We start from the raw sequence: 16,905 nt of genomic DNA, 5'->3' as shown, positions 1-16,905 counted from the left end.
CGTTTTCCCCCGTCCCGGCGGCACCGGCGGCGGGGAGCGGTGCCGGGGCGGTGTCGGGGGCCCGGCGCCCCCCGGGCCGGGCGGGGACAAAGGGCGAGCGAGTGACCAGCGGCTCCATTTCCGGCGGCGGACAATGCCCCGGCCGCGGGGGCACAGCGCCGCCCGCCGCCGCGCCCGCGCCGTGCCCGGGGGTGCCCCCGCCGCCCCCGAACCGAACCGAGCCGGCGGCGCCCCCCGAGGGGGAGCTGGGCTGGGGGTGCCCTCTGAGCCCCCCGCCGCCGCCCCACGAGGGGCCAGTCCCGCGTGGTGCCACCGAGCGGAGCACCGGGGGGCACCGCGCGGTCACCGGGCGGGGCGGGGACCGCGGTGTCACCCGCGGGGGGACCCCCGGGCCGGGCCGGGGCTGGCGGTGAAATCCCGCGTGGGGAATCCCCGCGCAGGGCCCCGCCGCCCGCGGGGCCGCTGCCGCTGGCCGTGGTGCTGAACCGCGGCCCTGTCCAGGGTCCTGGCGGTGCCTTCCTCCTCCTGCTCTTCCTCTTCCTCCTCCTGCTCTTCCTCCCTCTCGCCCTGCTCCTGCCCCGCGCACCGGGGACTCCTCGTTGCCCCTTCCCCACAGAGCCGAGCAGCCCCGCTGGACTCCACGGGCCGACAGCAAAGGAGGAGGAAGAGGAGGAAGAGGAGGAAGAGGAGGAAGAGGAGGAAGAGGAGGAAGAGGATTTTTTTTTCTGTGGAGGCGCCCAAGTGAGCTGCTGGGGGAGCCCCAGCCCGCCAGGACTCGGTGCAGGTGGATCCGTGTCCCACGGGACACAGACAGAGCGAAAGGTGCCACGAGTGACCCTACCCGGTGTCACAGCGTGTCCCCTCACCTTCACACGGCTCTCATCGGGCACGAGCCGGGCTGGAGGAAGCTCCTCTGCCCTCTCCTCGCAGTCCTGAGCCGATTCCCCAAAGCCGAGGAGCAGCACCTCACCTGCCGCAGGAGGAGGGAAGGGTCTGGCCGGTGTTTCCTACGGGATCCCCCTCCCATCCCTGCCCAGGCTCTGGCAGCCGCAGAGCTCCCGGTCCAGGACGGGGCTGGTGGCAGTCCTGGCAGGAAGGAAACCGTGGTCCTGTCCCTGTTCGCCTCCCCCTCTCCGCTGGCACTCACAGCCAGCGCGGGTGCAGCCCGGGACTATCCCGGGACAGGAGCGCGTCTGGCCCCCTCTTCTGGCTGCGGAGGTTCCACACTCATCCTCGTTTTCCTCTCGGCTGTGGGATAGCTGGGGCAGGAAGGGGGAAGATAACCCACCCTCCCATGCCAGCTCCTGCCCGGTTTTCCCCGTTTCACTCGGGATTTGGGGAGGGCGCAGCCTGCGCGGTGTGAGGGCACGGGGGAAGGATCTGCTGAGGAATGAGCTCTGTCTTGCCTTCTCCACGACGAATCCTTCAGGAAATAACCCACACCCTGCACCAGCCTCCCCCTGCAGCCCCCTCCTGACGGACAGCAGTGACAGCAGCAGCCCCAGAGGCATTTTCCTGTAACTATTTGCAGGCAGCAGCAACTTCCTCAGCACGCCCCGATTTCTGCCCGTCCTCAGTGACTTTCCAGCCAGGGGATGCAGCCACATCCCCGCTCTGGGCGCTTCCACCCCTTTCCCGGTGCCGTGTCCCAGCCCACAGCAGCAGTGTCATGTTTCCGTGGGTGGTGTGTTTGTTTTCGGGGCTGCTGAATGGCAAACGCGGAAGGGAAGGGACGGGGACTCCTTCCTGTTCTTTCAGAGCCCGTGGCTGTGCCCTGCTCGGCTTCAAGGGAAGAGCCGGCAAAGCGGCCGCTTTCACAAATAATGGCTTCATTAGATTGAAAGAAGTGGACAGTGACCTCACTGAAATGGACTTTCTGACCCCTGCTGACCTCTGGCCCCGGCTCTGACAGCCTGTAAATCTTCCCCCTCGGCACGGCCGGGGCGAGGGCAGCAGCTCTGCGAGCCCAGGGCCAGCGCTGCTGTCCCTGGGCCGGAGCCACGGAGCTGCCCCGGGGCTCCACCCGGGCCCTGACCCGGCAGGATGAGCCCTGGATGGGCAGCACCCGGGCACGAGGGTCACAGCGCTGGCAGAGTTGGGGACCACTGTCCCCAGGGTGCTGCAAGCCCCTCCAGGGTCCTGAAGAGCCGTGGAAAATGATCTTATCTGGGCTGAGGCTCCAGCACCATCTTCCAGCGCTGTCGCTGTCACAGCTGACCAGCTCAAAAGCGGCCTCCGAGCTCCTGCCAAGGAAAACTGATCCCTCTCCCTGCCCACCCCGCAGGCACAGCCCTCCTGGCTGCACACAGATGCACAAACCTCCTCCAAGCCTCTCCGAGCCTTCCTCCACCCCCTCCTGTGGGCACAGACCCTTCCCTCCAGCCCCCAGCGCCCCCTTCCCCACCCACCCAGCCCAGGACCCTGGTGGCCACTGCCCAGTCCTGCCAGCCCATTGCAGGTGGGGAAACTGAGGCACGAGGGGGAGCGGTGGGTGCCCATGCTGGGCACTCCACCCCACCCTGCCTGAGGCTGGCACAGCCCCAGGGCTGGCAGCGAGCCCCTCGCAGCCCACCTCCCTCCTCCCCACCCTTCCACGCTCGCCGCTGACCTTTGGCTACAGAGCAATCAATACAGGAGGCCACGGGGCTGCTCCTCCCCCTCCCTGGCCCCCCACACCCCCTGCTCCCCAGCCGGGACTGAGGGATGCTCCCAGCGCTGGGAACGCGGGGCTGGGGGGACACTGGCACAGGCGTGCCCCCCGAGGGTGCCCTCAGCAGGCAGCGCCTTCCCCACCCTCCAAAAACGCTCCCCTGGGGCTCCTCGCGGGCTGTGGGTGCCCCGGAGCTCCGGGCATGGAGCGTGGCCGTGCCCAGCGGGGCTCCCCGGGGCACTGGCACCGGCACGGGCGGGGTGAGGAGGATCCTGAGGGTGCTGCCCGGGGCCAGGCTCGGCCCGCAGGGCAGGGGGCAGAGGGGCATAGTCACAGCCCTGCCCCCTGGCCTGCAGCCATGGGCTGTGCCCAAATTCGGCAGCTCCCTTTGATAGAAGCCCCCGGGGCAGCAGCTGATTGATCGGCTCCAGCGCGGGATTGATCAGCCCATACATATTCCTGCTCCCTGATAAAGGGGAATCGATAGCTGAAGGATATTCCTCAGAGGCTGCAGACCCCCCCAGCCCAGAGCTCACACGTCTGCCCTTGCCCCTTAAATCCCCCCAGCCCTGCTCAGACCTCGCTTCCCCAACAGCAAACCCAGGCAGTGGGGGAGAAAATTGTTTTGGGGGAGCCAGGAGGGCACAGCCTCTCCTCAGCAGCTGAATCTCACCTCCCCAGGCACCGGCCTCTCCTGCATCTTCCTCCTCTCACTGGCAAACAGGGCTCTCATCTCTCTTGGGGGGCTGGAGGACGCCCTTCAAAGTCCTGCTCAGGGTGCTCGCAAGGAAGCTGAGCTGGCTGCTGCCTCCAGGGCCCATCGCCCTCATTGCCTCCAAACAGCAGCAGCGGCTGCCCCGCCCCGGTGCTGAGAGCTGGAAACGCTTTGCAGCTGGGGCAGAGCGGAGCAGAGCCCTCCGGGTCCCGCTGGGAACGGCGACAGGCACCCGTGTCCAGCGAGGGAGGGGACACGGCTCATGGCGGGGTCCTTTTCCTTTTCCTTTTTTTCCTTTTCCTTTTCCTTTTCCTTTTCCTTTCCCTTTTCCACTCCTACCTTCCCATTTCCCCCCGCCTGGAGGGACGATGACCGCGGGACGCCCCTGCAGCCCCGGGAGGACTCGGGGCGCTCTGGGGCTCCCCCCTGCCCCGTGTCCCGGCCGGGAGCTGCGGCTGAGCCCGACCCCGCCCGTCCCCAGCGTGCCCCGTCCCGTGTCCCTCCCTTCGCACACAGTGACTCAAAGCCCAGGCTCGCCCCGGTGTCCCTCCAGTTTCTCCAGTGCCCGGGGAACTGGTTTGCTGCGGGGGGACCCTCCCCAGCTCTGACTCAGCCGCTGCGGGGCTGTGAAGGGAACTCCCGCTGGAGCCTGGGTTGGCTCGGCACGGACACCCACCCTGGCACAGCGTGGCACACCCTGATACACGCCAAACACACGCGTGCACCCGCACTGACCCAGCCCCAGCGGGCCGGGGCTGCCGGGACCCCGTGGCTGCCCCTCCTGCCAGCGCCGGGGGGATGCAGGGGGCACAGCCCGTGCCCGAGCCACAAGGACAGGCAGCCGGTCCCCGCCTGGGTGCTCAGCCACCCTTGGAGTCCCGGCCAAGGGCAGGGAGGGGACCGGGGACCGGCCAGAACCCGGCAGAGGGAGCTCGGCCGTGCCTCAGTTTCCCCAGCACGTGAGCGGTGTCACCCAGAGCTGGGTGGCCCCGGGCGCCCCAGCAGGGCTGAGCTGTGGCCACCTGCGCCGGGCTGGCGGTGGCCGGGGAGGCTCCTGGGCTGGGCCAGCAGCCGGGAGTGGTGGCCCCGGGCAGAGGCTGGCACCGCAGCGGGCTCCGCGGGCTGGGGCGGCGCGGGAGGGCAGGGCGAGGACACGGGGCGGGTGCTGGCCCGGCTGCGCTCCCAGCCCGGCCGGGACGGGGCCCTGCGCCCCGGGGTCAGGTCTCCCGCGGTGGCCCAGGGCTACTGTGATGTCCACCCCCTCCCCGAGCCCGTGTGAAGCCCCTGGAGAGCCCCAGCCCTCTGAGACCTGGGGGATGTCCCCGCATTCGGAGCCCCTCGGGAACGCGCTGCAGTGCTGGGGGCTCCGAGTGGGATCCCCGAGGATTGACCGGGGCGATCCCAGCCCTGCGGACCCCAGCCCCTCACCGCCCTGCTGGGACCCTGCCAACCCCCTCCCGGCCCCTGGTGGAGCCCCGCGCTGGCCGGAGGCGCGGGGACAAAGCGGTCCCTGGTGTCCCATCCGAGGTTCCCATCGCCCTTCACTCGGTGGGTGGTGGGAGAGAGCGGGGGGGGGGCCCAGAGCCACCCAGGCCGGCCGGGCTCCCTCCCGGCACTGCTGAGTCGGAAGAAACGGGGGAGCCGGGTCTGGAACCAGCCTGACCGGCTCCCCGGCTGTCAGCACCTGAGGAATGCCAAACCTCCGCTGCGCCAGGGCTGGGTGCTCAGGGCTGGGTGCTCAGGGTGACTCTGCCGGTCCGCCCAGCTGTGCGGTGTGCAGAGAGCAGCCCCGCGAGCCCGCTCGGCGCGGCACGGCACGGCACGGCACGGCACGGCGCGGCTCAGAACCCGGCCGGCACGGCGGGACCCTCGGCCGGCAGGTACGGGGGGCGCGGGGCACCGGGCGCTGCCCGGGCCGGCCCGGCTGGCGGGGGGCTGGCAGGGAAGGGGTTCGGGCACCGGGGCTCCCGTCCCGCTGCCACCCGCGGGGGCTGCCCCGTGCTTGGAGCCGAGCCCCGGCCGGGCAGGTGCTGGGATGGGTCCCGACTTCCCCAGGACCAGCGCTGGCCAGGGAGGGGGGGATGGGGCCGGCAGGTGGGGGCTGAGCCCAGCTCTGACCCTCTCACCTTCAATCCCTGAATTTGGGGGGCTGCTGGGGCTGTAATCCAACTCCTGCCACTACAGTGCATCCCAAGAGGTGCCAGAGTGAGCTGGGGCTCCTGCGTGCCTGCTGGCCTCACGACCCGGGCTGAGGGGACAGCGGGGCTCCCCTGTCACCGCTGTCCCCCCCCCCCGTGCCGGGCACACGGCTGGCCATGACCCGGCAGGACAGGGGCAGCGAGGGGGGCCGGGGGCTCCCCTGCCCTCCCCATGAACCTCAGCCCGTGCAGCAGCCACCCAGCCCAGGTCCCCGATTCTCCTGAAGGTGGCAGGTCCGCTCTCACCCCGCGGTGACAGAGCTCAGCCCAACGTGGCCGGAGGCTCAGCTTAATCCGTGGTCACCGGCTCAAAGGCAGCCGCAGCTGCCGCCCTCGGCCCCTCCGTCTCTCCTGAATATTAAACAGCACCTCGTTCCTTTGGCCTGGGTGCTGGGGGACCCTTTGGGGTGATGGGAGGCAGCAAACGAGGTCAGCGGCGTGGCTTGGCCAAAGGGGATTAATTAGAGCCGTGCTGGGTGCCCCGGTGTGGCAACAGCGCTGGATGCAGCCTGGCACGTCCGGGCAGGCGGGGATGGCCGGCAGCGGCAACCAGGGAGCTGCAGGGTCTTGTCCTCATGTCCTTGCATCCTCGTGTCCTTGACCCATCGCTGCAGAGGGAATTGTTTCAGCAGAGGTGTGGTGCAGGGGCAGAGCAGGGCTCTGGGTGAGCTCCTTTCCCAGGACCTGGGGGGCCAAGGGGGGCACCAGCTGCAGGGACGGGATGGGATGGGCTAGGGTGGGATGGGAAAGACAGACCTGGAGATCTTTGGAAATGCAGCTCCAGGTGAGAGGCAGGATGCTGAGTCAGCAGGTCCCCCTCCCCCCAGCACGGAGCCAGTGTCCCTGTCCCTGTCTCTGTGTCCCCGTGCTGTCCTGCAGCCACGGGCACGGCCAGAGCATCCATCCCTCTTCCAGTGGTGGATGCCATGGCCCTGGGGACCCAGCTGTGGCCCTGGGGACCCAGCTGTGCCCATGTGGCTGTGCAGCCCCACCCGGGCTGGTCCCAGCCTCCAGCGGTGCTGGCTGCCCCAGACAAGGTCTCATCGCCTTCCGGAGAAATGACACAAACTCTTCCTATCTGTTCTGGAAAGACCTGCTGGGCCGGGGAGAGCAGGATCAGGAGGGCGCATGGCGGGCTGGCAGAAGGGGCAGGCAGCTGCCTGTACCCAGCACTTCCCTGCCTGCCCCCGGCCCCCGATCCCCCTGGGGACCGGGAAAACCCAACCTGCCGGTGCTGGGTTGGTCCCACCCGGCTGCTGCAGGATCAGCTCCTCTCCCGAGGTGTCCCCCAGGGAAAGCAGCCCTGCGACTTGTGCAGGGAGGTGTCCCCATTCCTGGATGGGGACCTTAATCCCAGCCTGTCCTCGGGCTGACCCCAAATCCCCATCCCCGCCACTGCCCCCAGCTGGGCGGTGACACTGAACAGCTCCTAACTGGGAGATACTGGGCCGTGAGTGCACTGCCAGCTCCCTCCCAGCACCTGCTGTGTCAGCTGCTTCCCAGCCCCAAACCAGCAATAAAACCTTTCTGGGGCAGGCATGCGGCCACAGCGTGGCACACCCCCCCAAGCTGCGGTGGCACGTGTGTCCCTGTCCCTGCCCTGAGCCCCGGGGACCAGAGCCATGCCCACCCTGAGCAGCCAACGCCAGGAGGTGGAGCTGCGTGCTGGGGACAATCTCAGGTCAGGGGTGAGCTCTGGACCATTATTCCAGTTCGTTTCCTCCTGCCCGTGGAGCTGCAGAGGAGGACGCAGCAATCCCACGCAGCCACAGGGAAGGGTCAGGGGATGAAGCTGCTCAGGAATCCACCTCCTCCTGAGCACCCCAGCCCTGCTCCCGATCCCAGCCAGGCCTTTCCCCCACGGAGCAGCTTCCCTGTTGTTTTCTGGGCTTGTTTGTTTGCTGCTTTTGCTGACTCGGCGCAGCCCTGCTGCCCGCCTGACTCATCCCACAGCTCGGGGCACGGCACGGCCCGGCAGCATTCTGCACGCTCACCTGTGCCCCGCCAGGCTCACCTGTGCCCCGCCAGGCTCACCTGTGCCCCGCCAGGCTCTGCCACAGCCCGCAGCCCACCCCGGTGCGTGGCAGAGCTCCCACCAGCCCTGCCGGACACAGCAGGGCTGGCACGGCCAGGCAGAGGGGGCCACGGAGCCCCCCACACCCCGCATGAGCACCGCCAGGAGCCCCAAAGCCGCCTCCTGCGCTCCCAAAATGTCCCTCGGGATCAGAGGGAGGGCTGGGGGGTTTAAAGGCCTGCCTTGGGACCAGGGCTGCTCCCGCGGGGGGTTGTTCTCAGCTCTCCCAGACACTCCTTCTCTCCCTGCAGCTCTGCCAGCCCCAGCGTGGCGGCCGCGGGGGCTGAGCCCGGCAGCGCGGGGAGTTCGGGGAGCGCGGTGCTGGAACCGTCCCCTGCCCGGCCCCCCGGCATGGATCCGCCGTTCCGGCACACCAAGAGCAGGGCCTTCATCTCCAGCGCGGAGCTCAGCATGAAGCAGGGAGCCGCGGCCGCTCCCGAGGGCAGGTCCCGCTTCCAGAAGGTCTCGCTGGTGTCGCGGCGCCTGGAGAGCCCCGGGAGCGCGCGGGGCCGGGACGGGAGCCCCTCCCGCGTGTCCCTCCTGCTGCAGGCCTGGGAGAGGGAGATCGTGGAGAAGACGGGCTCCAGCCCCGCCGCCCCGACCCACCGGGAGCACTCGTCCTCCGTCAGCCTCCTCAAGGACTTCACGGCGCACGGCCCCATCTTCTCGCAGGTCTATGCCCCGGCGCAGAGACCCCGGCGCCAGGACGAGCGGGGCAAGGGGGGGCCCGGCGGGGACGGCTCCCCCTCCCCGGAGGTGCCCGTGCACCGGGAGAGCTACGTGCACGGCACCCTCCTGCCCATCCGCCCCGCCGAGCGTCCCGCGGGGGCTCCCGGGGACGGTCCCGGTGGCCCGTGCGCCACCAAGGCCGGCCGCGGCCCTGCCCTGCCCAGGGCCCGGCAGGTCACCGTGCTGCGGACGGGCAGGGACGCGGCCGGGCCCGAGCGGCGGCCGGCGGAGGCACGGGGGGCTCCGAACGGGACACACGACACTGCCGGGGCGCAGCGGGACAGCCCCAGGCAGGAGGGCAGCGGCTCTGCTGTGGCCGCAGTGGGCAGGGAGAGCTCGCCGGGCGGCGCAGAGGCCGCCGGGCTCCTGGCCGAGGGATCCCCCGAGGAGAAGGACTCAGCACAAGCCGAGCCCACGCCGGTGAAGGCAGCTCCGGGGGCCGGCGACAGGCCCGGGGACCCGCAGAGCAGTGTGACCAGCTCCCTGCAGTGCCCCTCGGCAGGCGCCGCTGGCCAGGCTGCTCCGGCTGGCACGGGTGAGGGAAGCGTGGCAGACGTGGATGGCACCATTCCAGCCACGCCAGCGAGGACAGAGAACCCCCCGGGAGCCGCCAGCACCCCCGAGACCCCCCTCTCAGAGGTGAGCGATGGTCCAGAGCCTTCATCCGAAACAGCGGCGTCAGCAAAGGCTGAAATTGAGCTGGAGGGGGGTGAGACCATGGGAGACCCCCAGGGCACAGCCCAAGAGCCTGAGAGCATCCCAGAGCCCCCCACCGAGCCCCCAGCCCCCGAGCCCCCGGCTGAGAGCCCCCCGGACGCGAGCGAGGAGGACCCCGAGCTGCTGGTGGACATGGAGATCTTCGTGGACACGCTGCGGAACATGGAGCCCTCGGAGATGCGGAAGGCGCCCAGGGCCCCGCGGCAGCCGCGCCCGTCGGCGCTGGGGCGCTGCGCAGCCCTGCCGCCCATCCACGAGCACCGCGTGGCCCCCCGCGCCGCCCTGTCCCTGCCCCAGGCCCTGCGGGAGCTGCTGGAGCGGGGCCCGGCCCCGGGGCGGCCCCAGGAGCCCCCCGAGGAAGAGGAGGAGATCGAGAACCCCTACCTGAGCCCCGAGGAGCGGGCGGCCGCGAGGAGCCGCCGTGCGGTGCCCAGGGACGGCGTGGCGGGCGAGGGGTGGGTGGAGGGGGGCTCGCTCCTGGGGGCGCTGGGAGAGGATGAAAACGCCAAAGTGGCGGCCGGGGGCCCGGGCGAGAGGAGCGTGCTCTTCCGAGGGAACGTCCTCAAGGGCATGGCGCTGCTCTCCCACTTCTTGGAGCAGCGGGCAGCTGGAGCTGATGAGGGCAAGCCCTACTCCCGCCTGGACAAGAGCGTGCTCTACAGCCGCTTCGTGTCCCCCGGCGCCGCCCTGCTCGAGCCGCCCGACGGCAACGGGGGCTCAGACTCACCCTGCCTCAGGGACCACAACGGGCTGGGCCCTGGTGGCCATCCTGGCCCCGAGGTGGCCATGCTGGAAGCCCTGAGCTCTGGCTCTGTCCCTGCTGTCGCCGAGGAGCCAGAGAGCACCGTGACCCTGAGCCTCAGCCCTGTTCTGGTGAGTGAATCCAGCACTGGGGAATGCTCTCCTTCCCCGGGGGTGTGGGAAGGGGGTGGGGGCTGAACCCTGGAGCATCCTTCCCTGCTCCCAAAATGTGGCTGGTGCTTCCTCTCTGGTCAGAGAGGCCATGGGGTGATGGGAGGGCACTGGGATGGGGATGGGAGGACACTGGGATGGGGATGGAAGGACACTGGGATGGTGATGGGAGGACACTGGGATGGGTGATGGGAGGACACTGGGATGGGTGATGGGAGGACACTGGGATGGGGATGGAAGGACACTGGGATGAGTGATGGGAGGGCACTGGGATGGTGATGGGAGGACACTGGGATGGGGATGGGAGGACACTGGGATGGTGATGGGAGGACACTGGGATGGGTGGATCAGAGGTCAAGGGATGGGAGGGTGCCACCACGGCTGCTGGGAGGGTCCCGGGCAGGTGACAGGAGGGTCGGGGCCAGACGGGAGGCTGATCCCCAGCAGGGCAGGCACGCTCGAGGTGTGGCTGCTCGGGGCGGTGGGAGGGCCTGGCAGAGATGGCTGCTGCAGCCGAGGTCTCCCCGTGCTCCTCACCCGCCCGTCCCCTGGGCTCTTCACAGCAGGAGGATAAGGAGGGCTTGGAGAAGATCAACACGAGACCTGGCAAGGTACAGGGAGGGCGGTGGGGCCGGCCGGGGCGCGGGGCGGTGCGGCAGCACTCCCCCCGTGTCCCCCTTCCCAGATCATCCTCTACTCCGACGCCGGCTTCGCGGGGCAGAAACGGGAGATCTGGGACGACGTCCCCGACGCCACGTCCTGGGAGCTGTCCCACACCATCTCCATCCGAGTGATCCGCGGCGGGTAGGGACAGCGGCGGGGCAGGGACGCGCGGAGAGGACCCCGAGGGAGGGCAGCCCGGGCTTCGGGAGCGCCCGTCCTGCCGGTGCTCATTACCAGCGGGGCGGTGGCAGCCCGTCCCCACCCACACTCTGCCCCGGGGGCCCCCGCGGGGCTCCGCTAACGCCGGATCTCCCCCGTGTCGCCCCCACGCCGCTCGCAGGTGGGTGATGTACGAGAAGCCGCGGTTCCGCGGGCGCAAGTGCGTCCTGGCCGAGGGGGACGTGGAGATCGACAACCCCTGGACGGCGTACGGGGACAGCGGGGCCAGCGGGGCCAGCGGGGACAACGGAGACAGCGGGGACAGCGGGGACAGCGGGGCCAGCGCGCAGCCCCGCGGCAGCCGCCCCTTCCGCATCGGCTCCTTCAAGAGGGTGGTGCGGGTGAGTGCAGGGACCCGCGGAGCCCCCAGCGCCTCCGAGCAGAGGTGCGGGGCCCGAACGCCGCCGCTGTTCCCGCAGGATTACCGCACCCCCGAGATCAGCCTGTTCGCGGAGGAGAACGGCGAGGGCGCCCGGCTCCGGTTCAGCGGCTCGGCCGAGGACACCCGCGAGCGGGGACAGGCGCTGGCTGCCGCCTCCATCATCGTCCACTCGGGCCTGTGAGGGGACCCTGGGGCTGGGCGCTGCGGGGTGGGCTCCGGCACAGGCAGGAGCAGGGTGTGACGCCTTTCCCCGTTCCCCAGGTGGCTGCTTTACTCCAAGCCTTTCTTTGATGATGATCCCTACGTTCTGGAGCCGGGCGGGTACCCCAATTTAAAGGCTTGGGGAGCAAAGGACCCATCCATCTGCTCCATGCATCCCATCAGGCTGGTGAGTGCAGGCTGCTGGGTGTGCTGCCAGGGCTGTGTCCAGGTGTGAGTGAGTTCTGGCAGCTCCTGGCTGCCATCAGTGAGATCATGGTGTGGAAAGAGGCCAAGCGTGGCTTTGGAAAGTGCTCCTGTGGGTTGGGGGTGAGGGAAAGCTTCAAAAGAGCTTCTTGAATGAAAATGACCCAAAAACCAGCTCAGGCTTTGTAGGGTGGCAGCAGATGTCCCTGCAAGGTCTGCTCCTGCCACAACAGCCTCACTGGGGCTCCTTCTCCTTCCAGGGCTGCCCGGTCGTGGAGAGACCTGGTGAGCCACAGGTGAGCTCTGGGGCAGCTCCCGGGAACCCTGGGCTGGGATTGCCCTGGGACCATCCTCGTCCCACCTTGTCCCTTCCTCACCTTTCTCCCCTTTCTCACCTGTCCCCAGGTGCTGATCTATGAGGCTGCAGCTTTTCAGGGCCGCAGCTTCACCATCAGCAGAGACATCTACGACCTGAAGCGCCTGCCTGAGCCAGCACTGCCCACCGTGGGCTCCCTGCGTGTCCTGGGTGGCTGGTGAGTGGCACGGGGAGGGCAGGGCTGGCATCCCAGCTGGGAAGGTGATGGCCACCCCTGGGAAGGGCTGTGGAATGGCTCTGGAGCACGTGGGGGAGAGGCTGTGGATGGTGCCCCCGTGCTCCCGCACGTGGAAATCCTCTGGAGCCCTCAGTGCCCGTGTCTGTCTGTGCCACAGCTGGGTTGGCTACGAGAAGGAAGGTTTCCGTGGCCACCAGTACCTGCTGGAGGAAGGGGAGTACCAGGACTGGAGGCAGTGGGGCGGCTACAGCCAGGAGCTGGTGTCCCTGCGGCTGATCCGGACGGTGAGGGCCGGGATGGGAAGGGCTTGGGAAGGGACTTGGTGTGGGCAGAGAGAGCCAGGCACCCCCATCCCATCCTCACCCCCAAAGGGAGCTGTCCCTGCCTGCATCAGGCAGCCGGGCAAGGCCTGAGATCCCCCAAAATCATCCAAGCAAAGGTTTGGCAGCAGCTCCCACCTCCCGGGGGTGCCTGAGGCCAGGAAGGAGCCCGGCTGTGCGTGTGCCAGGCCCACAGCCCCTTCCCCTGAGCGACCATGGGGCTTGGGGGGGCTCCTTCTCCCCACAGGACTTCTCTGACCCAGCGCTGGTCCTGTTTGAGGCCATGGACTTCGAGGAGGGCGCGAGCGTGGAGCTGAGCAAGGCGCTGCCCGACACGCGGCTGGCCGGCTACGGCAGCGTCACGCAGTCCATCCACGTGCTGAGCGGAGTGTGAGTCGGGGAGGGGGCCCGGGGGGCGCCTGGGGAGGGGAATGGGCCAGCACTCACCTCCCCCCCGCAGCTGGGTGGCCTACGAGGGCCCCAACTACTCCGGCGAGCAGTACATCCTGGAGAAGGGCGTGTACCGCAGCTGCGAGGACTGGGGGGCCACCGACTGTCACATCGCCTCAGCACAGCCCATCCTGCAGGTGAGGGCACAGCCACCCCCTCATGGCACCCCCCGGGCCCGTGGGTGTCACGGCCACACTCCCACCAGCCCCGCTCTGCTTGCTTCCAGGTCAGGGAACACAACCTGCACTTCGTCTCCAAGGTCAGGGCTGCTGGATGGGGAGGGGGCTGCAGCCTCTTGTGGGGGGTGGTGATGCTTTGCCCCCTCACCGAGCCCCGTGCTCCCCTCCCCAGATCCTGCTTTTCTCAGAGCCCGACTTCTTGGGGGATCACGTTGCCTTTGAGGAGGACCAGGAGGCCCTGCCCAAAGCCTTCGTCCCGCGCTCCTGCAGAGTCCGTGGGGGCAGGTAGGGTGTCAGGGGTGCTGTGGGAGGGAGGGGTGCCCTCCGTGATGGCTCTGTCAGCCCGGGAATGCTCCTCCCCACCAGCTGGATCCTGTTCGACGGGCAGGACTTCACAGGGGAGCAGCACGTGCTGTCCGAGGGCGAGTACCCCACGCTCAGTGCCATGGGCTGCCTCTGCTCCACCGCCATCTGCTCCTTGAAGAAAGTTCCCCTGGTGAGTCCCTTCCCTTCCCTTCCCTTCCCTTCCCTTCCCTTCCCTTCCCTTCCCTTCCCTTCCCTTCCCTTCCCTTCCCTTCCCTTCCCTTCCCTTCCCTTCCCTTCCCTTCCCTTCCCTTCCCTTCCCTTCCCTTCCCTTCCCTTCCCTTCCCTTCCCTTCCCTTCCCTTCCCTTCCCTTCCCTTCCCTTCCCTTCCCTTCCCTTCCCTTCCCTTCCCTTCCCTTCCCTTCCCTTCCCTTCCCTTCCCTTCCCTTCCCTTCCCTTCCCTTCCCTTCCCTTCCCTTCCCTTCCCTTCCCTTCCCTTCCCTTCCCTTCCCTTCCCTTCCCTTCCCTTCCCTTCCCTTCCCTTCCCTTCCCTTCCCTTCCCTTCCCTTCCCTTCCCTTCCCTTCCCTTCCCTTCCCTTCCCTTCCCTTCCCTTCCCTTCCCTTCCCTTCCCTTCCCTTCCCTTCCCTTCCCTTCCCTTCCCTTCCCTTCCCTTCCCTTCCCTTCCCTTCCCTTCCCTTCCCTTCCCTTCCCTTCCCTTCCCTTCCCTTCCCTTCCCTTCCCTTCCCTTCCCTTCCCTTCCCTTCCCTTCCCTTCCCTTCCCTTCCCTTCCCTTCCCTTCCCTTCCCTTCCCTTCCCTTCCCTTCCCTTCCCTTCCCTTCCCTTCCCTTCCCTTCCCTTATCCCCCCAGGATGTTTTTCCCCTCTCAGGGGCACCCCCAGTTCTGGCTCTGCACCCCAGGAACCCTCACCTCCCCCTGTTCCCACAGTTTTTCTCGGAGCCCTCCATCTTCCTGCACGGGCTGGAGTGTTTCGAGGGGAAGGAGATCGAGCTGAACTCCGAGGTGCGGAGTCTCCAGGCCGAGGGTTTCAACAACCACGTGCTGTCTGTGCGGGTCAAAGGAGGGATGTAAGTGAGCCCCGGTTCCCTGTCCCCCTGGGTGTCCCCTGCCCGCCCGGGGTGACCTGCCCTGTGCCACCCTGTCCCCCTGGGTGTCCCCTGCCCGCCCGGGGTGACCTGCCCTGTGCCACCCTGTCCCCCCAGCTGGGTGCTGTGCGAGCACGGTGATTTCCGAGGGCGGCAGTGGCTGCTGGACTGCACTGAGATCACCAACTGGCTGACCTACAGCGGGCTCCAGCACGTGGGGTCCCTCTACCCCATCCGCCAGGTGAGGGGCACCAGGGAGGGGACAGGGCCGTGTCACCTGCTGGGGTGAACCCCAAACCCCGGGGCACGGGGCTCACACGGAGACAGAGCTGCCAGCCCCGGGCTGGGGGAGCTGGAGAGCAGCAGCCCGAGGGCTCTGACACGGGAAAGGTGCCACCAGCTCGGCGCTGTCACCACAGATTCCTGTCCCCCACCCTGGGAGTGGCCGCCTCTGTGGTGAAACACTCCCCGTGGGCAAGCGCCTCGTAAAAGCCACGGCATCCCAGCGTGGTGAGCCGTGCCAGCTGCCAGGGACAGGTCACGGGCACGGCCATCGCCCTGGGGACACGTGGGGACCTCCTGGGGGAAGGACCACGGGGAGAAGCCCCCGAGGGCAGGATCCTCCCTCCCAGAGCTGCGGGCAGCCGCGTTTGGGGTGCAAGGCCAGGCTCCTCTCTTGCAGAGACGGGTCTATTTCCACCTCAGGAGCAGGGAGCTGCAGCTCTTCCTCTCGGTCCCCGACGACGTGGAGGACATGAAGGCGGGGCGGGTGGTGGTCTCCAGCCTGAGCGAGCAGAGCAGCTCCGTCTGGTACTACGAGGACGGGCTGATCAAAAACCAGGTCAGGGCTCGGCTGTGACAGCCAGCGCCACCCGGGGACCTGGGCAGCCCCTGGCAGGGCTCCCGTTGGGCGCTACCCACCCCACAGCCATCTTCCGGGGTTTATAAGAGCTTCTCCCAGCCCCTGATCCCAAAGATCTGGTGATTCCCCTCCCCGAGTCTCCCCTGAGGATGTGAAGCCATCTCTGCCTTCCCTGCAGAGATTTTGCCACCCTCACCACCCCCACCTCTCGCTGAGGGGGTCTTCCTGCCCCCCCCACGTTCCAGCAGAGAGGCAGCTGCCCAGAGGGCAATCCCGCCGTGTCCCCTGCAGGTGGCCCCGGCCATGAGCCTGCAGGTGATCGGGCCGGCCGGGAAGGGCGCCAAGGCCGTGCTCTGGTCCGAGACGCGGCTGCCGCGGCAGACCTGGAGCGTGGACTCCCGGGGACGGATCCACAGCCAGATGTTCGAGGACATGATCCTCGACATCAAGGGTGAGGCCTCAGCCCCGCACATCCCTGCTTTCCCAGGGATGCCCCAAAACGGGGTGTTTGCATCAGGAGTGGGGCTTGCCCTCCCCAAACCTCCCCCTCGCTCTGCAGGCGGCCGCAGCTACGACCGGGACCACGCCATCGTCTGGGACATGGCTGAGGAGCGACCCACGCAGATCTGGGACATCCAGGTGCTGTGAGGGGCAGAGGTGCCATGGGCAGGATGGGGACACTCTGCCAGCGTCCCCACACTGGGGCAGGAGGCCTCAGACCCCAGCCATGCTGCATCCCAAGCACCTCTGCCCCAGCTGCTGGGTGGAGGATGAGCACCAGCCTCTCCATCACGGGGGACCACCCCACCTCCCTCCAAGGAGGCCTGAACACGGTCCTTGCAGGATCCCATGGACACTGCCCGAGGAGAGCAGCAGGGCCCCTCCCCACAGGTGTTTCTTCCCCCGAACTGTATTTATGTACGTGTGTAAGATACAGCCCAGCTTGTCTGGGCCAGCCCTGCCTGGCTGGTCGGTGTCCTTGTCCTTGTCGTGCCCACAGCCTGGCCGTTCCCCCAGCCAGCCCCTGGCCCGATGCTGGTGCCAGGACGGGATCCCAGTGCCCTCTAGTGCCCACGGGCACCGGCAGCTCCGCGGCCAAGGACTTTGAGGAGGGAGGCACCGGCCAAGCCGTGCTCGGGGACCGCCCGGGGGACAGGCGGGGACCGCACCCTCGGGGGTCCCAGCCCTGCTCCCCCCCAGCCCCGAGGGTTGAAGCCCCGGCACGGGGCCGGTGCTGCGCCCCCAGGCCCCCAGCAGCCCCGGTACCGAACCGGCAGCAGGCGGAGACGAGCCCTGCGGGTCGGCACCAGCGCGTTTATTGCTCCGCTCCGCGGGGGTCGCTCCGAGGCCGGGGGACGCTGCAGGAACGGGGCGGTGCAGTCCTGGGGAGGGTCTCGGGGGGCTGCAGGGAGCCTCGGGCTCAGCGCAGGTGCGGGAGCAGCGCCGCCAGCACCCCCAGCGCCGCGGG

The 16,905-nt window shown here is 68.7% G+C and overlaps 1 protein-coding gene across 1 annotated transcript; it reads left to right on the top strand.

Moving 5' to 3' along the window:
* The first annotated feature begins 5,095 nt into the window (after nt 1-5,095).
* CRYBG2 (crystallin beta-gamma domain containing 2) lies at nt 5,096-16,399 on the top strand. The gene is made up of 20 exons (XM_059868593.1): nt 5,096-5,245; nt 7,889-9,956; nt 10,559-10,606; nt 10,681-10,799; nt 10,999-11,218; nt 11,297-11,436; nt 11,521-11,647; nt 11,925-11,960; nt 12,070-12,197; nt 12,376-12,502; nt 12,786-12,928; nt 12,999-13,125; nt 13,215-13,247; nt 13,340-13,452; nt 13,534-13,663; nt 14,418-14,557; nt 14,693-14,816; nt 15,258-15,416; nt 15,729-15,888; nt 15,997-16,399. Exons 2-20 carry the CDS (start codon nt 7,989-7,991, stop codon nt 16,083-16,085), a joined length of 4,131 nt encoding a protein of 1,376 aa, XP_059724576.1. The 5' UTR covers nt 5,096-5,245; nt 7,889-7,988; the 3' UTR covers nt 16,086-16,399.
* Nucleotides 16,400-16,905: the final 506 nt, after the last annotated feature.

This window comes from Haemorhous mexicanus, chromosome 27 (assembly GCF_027477595.1).
Source record: "Haemorhous mexicanus isolate bHaeMex1 chromosome 27, bHaeMex1.pri, whole genome shotgun sequence".
In the NCBI taxonomy this organism is placed as follows: Eukaryota; Metazoa; Chordata; class Aves; order Passeriformes; family Fringillidae; genus Haemorhous; species Haemorhous mexicanus.
This window is presented reverse-complemented; position numbering and strand designations above follow the sequence as displayed.

Excerpts from the sequence above, each read along its gene's own strand:
- CRYBG2 (XM_059868593.1), top strand. The coding sequence starts at position 7,989 with ATGGATCCGCCGTTCCGGCACACCAAGAGCAGGGCCTTCATCTCCAGC. Across the intron at positions 10,800-10,998 it reads ATCCGAGTGATCCGCGGCGG|GTGGGTGATGTACGAGAAGC; the intron begins GTAGGGACAGCG and ends CGCCGCTCGCAG. Across the intron at positions 13,664-14,417 it reads CCTTGAAGAAAGTTCCCCTG|TTTTTCTCGGAGCCCTCCAT; the intron begins GTGAGTCCCTTC and ends CTGTTCCCACAG.